Consider the following 11,887-nt stretch of genomic DNA (forward strand, 5'->3'; position numbering starts at 1 on the left):
CCTTTTCCACAAGGGATGAGGTCTTCTCCATCAATACCTCCTGCAATATCGTATTCGCGAGGCACAACTGGATTACAGACAAGGCCTTTTTATCAAGCTCTTCCCATTCTGTTTTATTTAGATTCTCAGGCTTTTTCCCGGTAACAACCTTTTTCAAACCGGATTGAACTAGAATTGACATCATCTGAACTTGCCACAGATTGAAATTTGTTTCACCATCGAACTTCTCAATTGCAAACCTTGTTGTTGTCATATCTGAATGGGCTGATCTTTGAACTAGCTCTGATACCACTTGTTAGGGATCGTTCAGATTAAAGCAACAAGTAACAAAAATAGAGGAATAAATTGAGAAATTGAACACACAAATTTAACGTGGAAAAACCCCTCCAAAGAGGATAAAAACCACGGGCAAAGATAATTTTACTATAATGGCAAAGAAAGAAGAGTACAAAAGATGGAGATAAAAACTAAACCCCGAAAACAAAGAACTCTCAAAACCTAAACACAAATCCTAAATGTGTTATGAGTTCTAATCTCATGGTTTATTGTAAAGGCCTAAAGTATCATTGTCAAATAATAATAAAATAATCTAAACAATCAGTTTGACTGAAACAAATAAACAAAGTTTAACTAAAAGATTATTTCTCAAATTTGATTGAAAATAGGAGTCATACTTAACAATATGAGTATTATATAATACGAAGATGTAGTTTGAGTGCGCCGAAACATATTATCCTCCTTTTTATGAGTTAGGGAGGAGCTGCTGATGCTATATACAACAAGTTTTTATTCTCTCACAACCACCTTTGGTGGTGCAAGATGTAATGTTGAGTAACTAATCTATTATTATCGATTAATGTTATAGTTCAGCTTCCTTTTGTAACTAAAAAAAACATTACAATTATAATTTGTGATTAGTTACATTTGAAAAAATGAGGGGAGAAGAAATAATAATGATCAACTGGATCACTATAATTTAATTTAGTTGCATGATGATTTCAAAAAAAAAATGAGAAATACATAGAAAACATGAATTTATTATATTTGTTAACTAAATATAGGTAGATAGATTGATAATTCTGGTTTTTAAAATTTTGTATGTTAATTCTATGTTTTTTTTTGTATGTGTATATATTAACCTTATTTATAAAAGAAAAGCTATTCACCAATTTTTCCTTAAATGTTGTTAATCATTGTTACTCTTTAATATGAACAAAAACATGATGTATTGAGAAAATCTTATAAACCATTTTTTTGGTATTATTTACCTAAAAAAGCAAAGTAAATGGAAGGCAAACAGATACAATTTGTTTTGTTAATTAACATCATTTAAACTAACAGTAAAGGATTCTTTGGACTCATGAGTAGATTACGATATTCATATAACTCGTCCAACAAATTAAAATTTTCATTTTGCTTCAAATTCAGCTATTAGCCATAGTATATGTAACTTTTTAAATATACTATGGTAAAGTTAAATCTCATTTGTCTACTTAAAAGTTTCAAATAATTATCTTATATATATTAGACTTTTTAATTTTTTTATAATGATGGAATTAGTTACTGTTTTTAATTCAATCAGATTAAATGGGTATTTATAAAATAAACAAATTTATCTTTTAACATATTTATTTATTGATACTTTGATTCTTAACTTTTAAATTTAGAAGCAAGCATGTAAGTTTAATTTGTACAAAGAGAAATTTAGTTTTATATTACTCCACAAAATTGAAGGCCTACCAAAATGAATCATGTATGGTATGAGTAAAATACCGTTCACTAATTGGGAAATACAATTTGCTTTTTTTATAACATTATACAAATTGTATAATTTAATTTAAACAATATATTATTATTTATACTATTATTTAAGCCCCTTGTTAAATCAACTAGACACCAACTTGATTAGAAAAATTACTAATATATACTTTCATATGTAAAATAAATTATATTATTAAAGAGTATTTTAATATTTATTTAAAATTATATAAAAATTATGCATATGTTAGATTTTCAAACAAGCCAACTACATTAATAAAATCTTAATTTAGCAATCAACCAAAATTTTATTTAATACTTTTATACATTTTAAATATATATATATAAGAAATGGAGGTTATAGGATCGTCTTCAGGACATGCAACATAAAAAAGCCCATCGATGCTAGCAGCAGAGTTTCACTACAATATGACAGGCGATATCATGGAGTTTCGAGAGTGTTTATCTGGATTGGAGTCTAATCTAGGATCATGCCTGCTTTCACTTGGACTCATCATCAACAGTAAGGATTTCTGGCTACATAATTGGACAGAGTAATGGTGAATGATAAGCGATCAGATTGAAGCAAGAAGAGTTAAGACATTTTTTATGGAGATATCTCCACAAAATTTTGGGAGAAAAGGAAGGAGACAGAAAATTTAGCAACTACAACACCAACCCTGATACAGACATGGTGTGACTGGGAGAAAGATCTATACAACCATTACATCCAACTGTTGCTAGCAATTGAGGTTAGTTTTTATCGACAAAATTCAAGAACCTGGATTCAAGAGCGGGATTTCAATACCAAGGTTTTTTCATAGTATTTTCAGCAAAGCGCAATAAGAGCATCATTAAATTGTTGTTCAATGTAGGAGGGGAAAAAGTTTGGTTTGTTCTTCCCATCGACGATAATGCTTCTCAGGCAACCGATCCCTGCATAGAATGAGCAAATATGGACATCAACAAAAAGGATACCTTTAAAAGAAACCTTTGAATTATGCACAGCAGCCAGCACACAGATCATGGAGTATGACACTCCATGCTGGGTTTATCTCTCTTTTAATAAAACATCAGTCATCTCAGAGAGCAAGATAAGACGAGCTCACTACATTATTTGAAAAGAAAAACGCAGGTTGCACATTTGTGACCTAAAAAGAATTATAAACAAGTGAATAAATAGGTGCACAAGGATTAAATTTTGTTGAATTGGTAAAACAATGCGCCAACAGTTTTCTATTCATGGTTTTTACTATAGCTAACAATCATTAGAGGCCTAGGTCAAGAACCATTCGAGTGTTCAATTAAATAAATGCTGATTGCAGAGGTGTTCATCTCTCCTTTTTAATAGAATACGACCAGGATTTCAATTCCAATCTTCTCGGATAGCAAGATAAGAGGGGTTCATTACATTACACGCAAAGAAAAACAAAGGTTGCACATGTGACTTAAAACAAACTATAAACAAGTGAACAAATAGGAGCACACAAGAAATCTTGTTCAATTGCTGAAACAGAATCTACCAACAGTTTTTTATCCTTGGTTTTAGCATAGTTAGAGGCCTAATTTGAGCACCATTTGACTGTTCAATTAAATAAATGCTGATGCTGAGTATATGAATATTAGTTACATATGCTCGCATGATAACTGGCATACCTTCTAAAAGGATTCTGAGAGAGAAATGTTGTCAAAAAAAAAATAGAGCCTCATGATACTTCTCGTATTTTAACATTTGGAGAACCCAGATATTAGCAGCCGCTTTTCCAACGTTACCCTTTGTGTTTACAGCAGTTTGTCCAATGATGTGCTTAGCATTGGCTGCCTCTCTCGCTAAGATTGATTTCTTTATCTGCCAAAGAGAAACAGACACCAGATACATAAATTTACAAGAAGAAAATAGCTTACCATAACATCAAGGGAATACTATCTCTCCTCATACATAAATGTAAAAGGGAAAACATAAACATCTTAATTAGTTCATATGTTATGAAATGCAAAATATACTGGAGCAAAAATTTACCACTGCAAGCCGCTCTTTGTGAACCTCATTTGTAATCTGCGATACACACAAAGCCACAAATTTTGAAAAGTCATAAATCTCAATCTATAAAGAACAAATGTGCATCTAACATCACCCTCCTATGGACAAAAGAAAATAATTTACCGGTTTTTTGTAAGTCTTAATCTCATCACCACTAAATCCTGGAAGAGTCAAATTCCAATTTCTCTCTGTATCAAGCCATAAAAAAAAAGTAATATAAGTTACAGTACTAGATGTTTTTAAATAAGAATGAGAAACTAAAGAGGGTAATTTTACATAATAACTAACCAAGATGTAGGAGAATGTCTTTTGCTTCCAATGTATCTGACTTTCTATGCTTGGCCAGTGAGCAACCAAATGTTGTGATCTATTTAGAAGGAAAAGAAAAGGATAGCATAATGTTTATATCAGATATTGAAAAGTTTATATTATAAAGCACAAAGTACCATATTAACTATTAAGTGGCATACCCACATAAATGCAGTGAAAAACAACACAACAACAGACAGAAAATCAAATATCCTAATTAATCAAGGAAATATAAGGTCCTATATAACATAAAATTGAACTCTTCATACTAAGTTCGGAAAGAGAAAGCCAGGAATATAATGTGGAATTAAGCTTATTTTCATTAAGATTTCAAAAACTTTCCACAAGATTCATCAAGGTCCATTTTTCACCTTTTTATTAGCTGATCAACCTATTTGGCACAACAAATCATAAAAGGACAAGAAAAAAATTTATTTAGATCGAGTTCATAATTTACATTGTTAAAAATATTTTAAATCCATAAGCCATACTTCATTGTTTTCGCATAAAGCAAAATAGGCTTAATCTAAGAGAAATAAAAACTACAGTTGAAGAGCCCTTAAGTATTTTGGAATCTGCCCAATTCAAAATGTATGTATAACGAATTCTTCGAAAAAATGTTCAACAGCTTACAGAATCCACAAAGTCTTCAGCAATATCCACAAGAATATCTTCAACTTCAGGATCCAATTTCTCAGATGGATCAATCTGTACAAAATATAATGTCATATTTGAAGATACAGAATCATGGAAACTCCATAAGAATTCTACAAAAACCACAATAGAAATACATAGTAGTCAGGGTATGAGGAAATGCAAATTGAAAAGACCCATCTTGTAAAAATCATTCAATGAACTCCTTGAGAAAATGTGTATTCTAAAATTACATTCACCAAAACTTAAAGGCTGAACATCCCTGTGTCACTAGAATCTTGTTGATGATCATAAAAGTTATATTGGTGACTAACATACAACCACTGAAATGGAATAACACAATACCCTTGAATATAAACCAAAAAATGGAAGGCCATTTAGAGACACTAACGGTATGAAATGTGGAGGAGGAATTTGCTCAATACTATTAACCTTTTACATACTGTACATATACAGCTTTAGAGAATTTTAATCATTTCCTTATATGGCATAAGATACTAGATATTTTCATAAAAGGTACAGATTTGGTAGATAAACGTAGAATAAGTGGAGAAAAGTAAGATCCAGAGGTATAATCCTAAAATCCTAAATGTAAGCTAGTCTAGAATAGTTCACCTGGTTAACTATATCATGGATGCTTCTTTTGCTAAGAATCCGACCACCAGAATCATCACTTTCTGTAATTGCTGCTTTGTTTTGGGTCACCTGGACTGTGCTTGGTTGTACCATTGCGAGAGAAGAAGGCTTTTGATTTGCAGAGCCCTGGGATCTGGAATCTTGTTGTTGATGAGGTAGAGATTGTGAGGCCCTTGATTGCGAAAACTGTTGCTCAAAATGTTCCTGCTGCTGAATCGATGATATATTTTGCGGTGGCACCTGTGGAGATGATACATGCTGCTGTTGTGAAACTGTTTGCAACGAATGATGTTGCTGGGGTATATGTGCCCTCAGCTGTGGTCTATGCCAAGGGGGTGGCAAAGGTGGCTTCCCTTGCGCTCCAGATGATAGCCACGGCTGATTAGGGGATTGTGGAGTTTGTAGAGTACTTGGTGTTGAAGAAGAGGAACCAACCGCTGACACTCTCATAAGGCCATGCCCTTGGAAATTCTACAAAAAAATGAAAAAGAAAACAAGGAAAAAAAAGGTCACATAATATTCAAGGAAAGGCATCAAACACAAATTCACCCAACATTTATAATCATGATGACAATAATGTGTTCTTTTCTTTCACATTCGATGATAGGAGAATGGGGATTGGTATGCTAAGGATCGAACCCTAGGTCTCATGCCACACAATACAAGAATCTGGCTATGAAGCCAAGAGGTTGTTGGCAACCACAATGTGTTATATAGTAGATAATAACACCTTAGCTCTCTTGACGAACTCCTTAAAGCAGCTTACTTCAACCTACCAATACTATATTCAAATTAAGATTAAAAATAATAATACAAGTCAGGGAGAAAGGATTAGTATTTTCTAGATTCAACCAACAGTTCTAAGCAGCCTTAAAAATCTAAAACATTATTAAGAACTCTATTAAAATATGCTAAAACTGTTATTACTGCGACCATTTAAATTCAACTAACATTTTTTAGCATTATTAGAACATTATTGACAAAAAATCAATGTCATTTAAATTAATAAAAAGAAATAATATACATTAATCCTTAAAAATAATACTAACTTGGGTAGAAGGGGACTGGCTAGTTGGTGAAGATGTTGGTCTAAGAGATGATTGCAAAGGCCTTTGTTGATGCTGAGCAGAAATCCCACCTGGTCTCATTTGTGAACTTGAACCAACTGATGATCCCATCCCTATTCCTCGCATCATTGGCCTTGCCTATGAAAAAGAAATATCACAAGAAGAGGAAATTTCAGCATCAAAAGCTCAAAATCGTGAGTGAAAATAACCCACAAGCTTAAAATCCAACCTGGGAAACATTGGAACTAGAGGTTCCACCGAAGGAATGGCCAAAGGAACCGGTAAACGGAGTGGATTGCGGAGGTGAAGGAGAAGGAGGCGAGGGGCCAGAATGGGACGAAGGAACACCGAGGGCAATGCTGCCTCGCGGCTGAGAGGAAAGTGAAGGGGAAGGAGACGATGAGGCGGAAGGAGAAGAGGAAGAGAAATGAGTGAACTGGGCAGAGTGCTGTTGCCATGGCCTCGAGAATGCAGCGGCGGATCTTGGCTGATGAGAGGGGAGAGCTGGTTTAGGCTGCGGCGGCTGTTTCGGTGGTGGTATGGCGGAAGGTAAGGGTTTCGGGATAGGGTTGGGGTTAGGGTTAGGGATTGCGGTAGAGGATGTTGAGGACGGGGGCGTTGGCGTTGTTTGTTGTTGAATTTGTGGCTGCGGCTGTGGTTGCGGAGGTGGGTCGACGGCGGAGGAAGGAGGAGGAGCATTAGGGGTTGGCGGCGGTGGTTGCTGTTGGTCCATCAGGAGTGCAAGGATGGAAGGATTGAAGAGGAAGTTTAGTTGGTTTATCAACTGTAGACGAGCTCTCTTTTTCCTCTCTGAACTTTTAAAACACACATTAAAATAAGCTATTGGATAAACTACAAATTTAGATCTTAATTTTATAAATTTGTCAATTTAATCCTATTTCTTTGTTTCGGGGTTTGAATGAAAATGTTTGCACTAAATATAAGGAAAGGAGTTATAAATATTGCTTATAATATCTGCAAACTTTCTATGGGGATTGGATAGTTGTAATCTTCAAATTTATTTATTATCTGTATTAAATTGGATAATTGTAATCTGTTTTTATTGGATTTATTTTCCAGTTCATTAAACTATCATCATTTAAACAAAATCTCACCATTCTGCATCTAATCTCCCTTGCTTAATACACTTAATGCATCAAAATAGGTATCATCATTTTAGATACTACTAAATGTTTTAATTAATATTATTAATTCCTTAAATATTCTCATTTGGATCATTTATAAATTTTCTTTCGACCGTTTTATTAAGGGTTAAAGTAAAAATTTATCAACGGTTTTAAAAAGTTGATTGACAAGGAAGCATAAAGAATGGTCAAAGAAAAAAGCTCTTAAAATATGCAAAATTCTGATAACGGAGGTGCTAGTGATTCTAGATCTGATGGGGATCGGAACACTAAGAAAGTGAGATTAAGGAAGGAATCGATGGAGAGGTTGCTACTATGGTTGTGGACTCTTATCTAATCCCGAATTTGTCTTGGAAGGACAAGCTTTTAGGGGGAGGAGCAGTCATTTTTGGTATGGCTTGTAATGACCCTAGCGAGGGAAGTGAAAGTGATTTTGAGTTGTTAGAAGGTGATGTGAGTACGACCATGGTCAATGGGATTCCAGCAATTGTCTTCTCGGACAGTATTTAAGAAATTCTCTTCAAAGAGATGGAATTGACGGTCGTACTCAAGCTTTTAGGGCGAAGCATTGGCTATAACACTCTTCATAATCAAATAAGCAGCCTATGGAAACCTACAAAACCATTCCATCTCATGGACATAGAAAACAATTATTTTTTTGTTAGGTTTCAGAACAATAAAGATTATAATCGAGTATTGACTCAGGGACCATGGATCATTTACGGCCAGTACCTTACTGTTCAACCTTGGACTAAAGATTTTACTTCATCGTAGCCATATCCCAGCGTGGTGATGGCTTGGACCCGGCTATCGAAACTCTCGAGATTTATATATAAATCGAAGACATAGAGGTCATCAGGGGGCTAGTCGAAAAAGTGGCAAAACTGGATTTTTTAAACTGATAGCAGAACCAGAGGCCAGTTCGCTCGTCTGGCTATGTTTATTAACATTGACAAGCATTTTCTTTCTCAGGTTATGGTCGACGGCATCGTCTAATGAGTGGAATATGAGGCGCTTCAACAATATGTTTTTTTACAGTAAGTACGGGCACGTCAAGGATTTGTGCCTGTCAGTGGTGGTAAATCTGACCTAGAAAAGTAATGTAGAAGCAGTGGTTGCTAACTTAAGCGAGGTCGTCGGTGGAGTAGAATGAAGGATAGGATCGGAGTACGGACCATGAATATTGGTGAAAAGGAAATCACAGCGTAGTCAAAGGGATTTACGGGATAATGACGTGGTGAAAACTAGGAAGGAACCGTTAGGATCCAGATTCATGGCACTAAATGCGGTGGGGGAGATGGGAAATGGTAATGGTGAGGCTGATGAAGGAATTTCAGGGGGAAAGGAGAAGGAGAAGGCGAATAAGGCTTTGGGTGGTAATAAGGCTAAGGTTAAGGAAATGCCTAAAGAAGGTTTGAGCTTTAGTAATGGTGCAGGCCGTGGGGGAAGTGCAGGCCTTAAGTCCTCTATGGGGCCTGCTAAGCCTACTAGTTTTGGTAGTATGAGGACTGTTAATTTAGGCTCAAATCTAGTGGTTTACTAGAAAAAATAATGGGAAAAAGACTCATGCTGGCAGTTGGACTTAGCCAGGATAGTGAGGGGTCTGCTAATAAAGATATATCCAAATCTAACTCAAATTCTTTTCATTGGACATGCAGGTTTGGCCCAGGATGATTCGACTAATGATGGCTTGGATATCGAAGTAGATGGTCAAAGTGATATGGATTCAGGGGTTTAGGAAAACATTAATTTTGGAAATTTTGAGGAAAATAAAACACACTATAATTCCACATTTAAAGAATTAGAGGGAATTGGAGTCCTAATAACCGATGGCGTCCTTGATCCAGGAAAACATTCAGCAGTGATTTTCTAGAAAGATTTCCACTTAAACCAGCAGGGTATTTCAGTCAACTGATCTTTAAAGACATTAGATACGGATACTTCAGGCCCTAAAGATAGCAAGAGTGGCAGTAGAGATATCATCGGTTGTAGTGGTCGAAAGCTTTCTAATGCTTTATGGGGTTGAGAGAGCCGCTTTAAATTTTCCTAGAATTTGCGGATTCCTATAGCAAAATCCATGGAGGATGTGATAGAGCTCTTTTCTTCTAAGGTGTCTAGTAAAGTAGCGAATGATGCCTAGGAAGTCGTAGCCTCGACCGTGGATGGGTTAATGCCTCTAGACAATAATGGTATGGTTCCTAATTTTTGTATTAATTCATGAATTTTACAATTTTTTCTTGGAATTTGCAGGGTTGTGCAAGTGTTAAATTTCCTTGAGTTTTCCAAGAGTACAACATGGAATATAAACATGATATTATTAGTCTGCTTGAGCCAAAAACGAGTGGTACCAAAACAAATAGCATTATCGCTAAGCTAGGGTTCCAGTGTTCACACTGAGTAGAGGCGATAGGATATTCCGAATGTATTTGGCTTGGATGGAAAAATTCAATTCGTGTTGAGGTGGTTCGTAGTCACCCTCAGTTTATTCTAACTCGGGTTTGGCATATTTCTTCCCTAATACCAATTTTTATCTCCTTTATGCATGGAAGCCCTAATCGACAGAAACGAAAGGACCTTTGAAAGGATTTGAGATCTTCGATTCTGTTGGGGCAAATTCCATGTATCTATTGGTGATTTCAACACAATCTTATCTTTTATTAAGAAATCAGGTGGTCTTTCTAACGGAAGGAGATGTCCCTATTTTGGTGATTTGTGGATATGGTCGAGGAACATGATTTAGGATTTAGAGGACCTCCTTTTACTTGGCATAGAGGTGCTCTTTTTTGAGAGGTTAGATCGTGTGTTGGGTAATGAAGCTTGGGTCCACAATTTTCCAAACAACTTGATCACCCACCTTCCAAAGGTTAAGTCTCACCATAAGCCTCTTCTCTTGTCCCTAAACCTAGAGGTTACTCTACCTAGAGGTCGACCTTTTCGGTTTTTGGCTAAGTGGGTAGAACATCCTGTTTATGAGTATTTTGTGGGTGATAATTAGAAATTTAGAGGGGAAATGTCTGATACTTTAGCCAAGCTCACTTATAGCCTAAAGGAGTGGAATAAATCAATTTATGGGCACATCACCACTCGAGATATCTGATTAATAAATTTGCCAATATTCAAAGGAAAATAGGCATTTCTGGTTCAAATCAGTTAACTCAAGTGGATTTGAAACTTAGACAGGAGTTGGAGAATGTACTGCATCACGAAGAACTCCTTTGGAAATAAAGAAGCGAGATGCGGCTGGTTTTTTAATCTAGGGGGTCGCAATACTAAGTTTTTTCACACGTGTACTCTGTGAAAAAGGAAAAATAGTCGCATAACTGCTATTCATAATTCTGATAGTGATTGGATTTATGATTCGAAATCCATTGAATCTAATGCAAATGATTTTTTCCAAATTTTGTATGGGAAGGTTTTTGGGTCTATGGGAAGCTTACCTCCAAGTAGTTTTCCTCAGCTTGATCCTGTTGGTATTGATTTTTTAGGGAAGTTGGTCACGAGTGACGAAATTAAGTGAGCTCTCTTTCACATGGCACTTCTCAAAACATCAGGTAGTGATGGGTTTCATGTCCTCTTCTTCCAAAAGCAGTGGAGTACAGTTAGGGGAGCAGTTCGTGATTGGGTTAAAATGGTCTTTAATGGAGGTATTATTGATTTCGGATTGAATAATACATTGATAGTTCTTATACCCAATGTGTCGAATCTAGAGGGCTTTGCTTAGTTTCATACAATAAGTTTTGCTCTGTCTTCTACAAGCTAGTGATGAAGGTAATCGCTAACTGTTTTAAGTATATCTTTCTTAAAATTATTGCATAGGAGCAGGCTGATTTTATTGCAGGTAGAAACATCACCGATAATATTATTATCGCACAAGAGGTAATCTATTCCATGAGATGTTAGAACAAAAGGAAGTGGATGCTGATTAAAATAGATTTAGAGAAAGCTAATGACTGAGTGAGATGAGACTTCATTAAAGCTTCCCTCCAAGCGGCAGGTATCCTAGACTATCTCAGAAACTTTATAATGTCATCTATTTCTAATTCTACCATGCATGTTATGTGGAATGGAGTCCCTTTGTCTAAGTTCAAGCCTACCAGAGCAATTTGACAGAGGTGCTCGCTATCTTCCTACCTTTTCGTGTTGTGCATAAAATGACTTGGTCATTCTATTCAATCGACTATTTCTGTTGAAAAGTGGAGTCCCATACGCCTTTCTCGTTCGGGGCTGGATATCTCACATTTTTTCTTGGTTGATGATTTAGTCATCTTCAGCAAAGT

At 35.6% G+C, this 11,887-nt stretch overlaps 1 protein-coding gene across 1 annotated transcript; it reads right to left on the bottom strand.

The window, feature by feature from the left end:
• Nucleotides 1-2,316: 2,316 nt before the first annotated feature.
• Nucleotides 2,317-7,370, bottom strand: LOC107949460 (transcription initiation factor TFIID subunit 12). The gene is made up of 9 exons (XM_016884113.2): nucleotides 6,695-7,370; nucleotides 6,448-6,603; nucleotides 5,378-5,869; nucleotides 4,742-4,816; nucleotides 4,088-4,166; nucleotides 3,923-3,987; nucleotides 3,779-3,814; nucleotides 3,415-3,607; nucleotides 2,317-2,694 (listed from the first exon to the last, which is right to left on the bottom strand). Exons 1-8 carry the CDS (start codon nucleotides 7,196-7,198, stop codon nucleotides 3,446-3,448), a joined length of 1,569 nt encoding a protein of 522 aa, XP_016739602.2. The 5' UTR covers nucleotides 7,199-7,370; the 3' UTR covers nucleotides 2,317-2,694; nucleotides 3,415-3,445.
• Nucleotides 7,371-11,887: the final 4,517 nt, after the last annotated feature.

The sequence above is a fragment of the Gossypium hirsutum genome, chromosome D01, assembly GCF_007990345.1.
Source record: "Gossypium hirsutum isolate 1008001.06 chromosome D01, Gossypium_hirsutum_v2.1, whole genome shotgun sequence".
In the NCBI taxonomy this organism is placed as follows: Eukaryota; Viridiplantae; Streptophyta; class Magnoliopsida; order Malvales; family Malvaceae; genus Gossypium; species Gossypium hirsutum.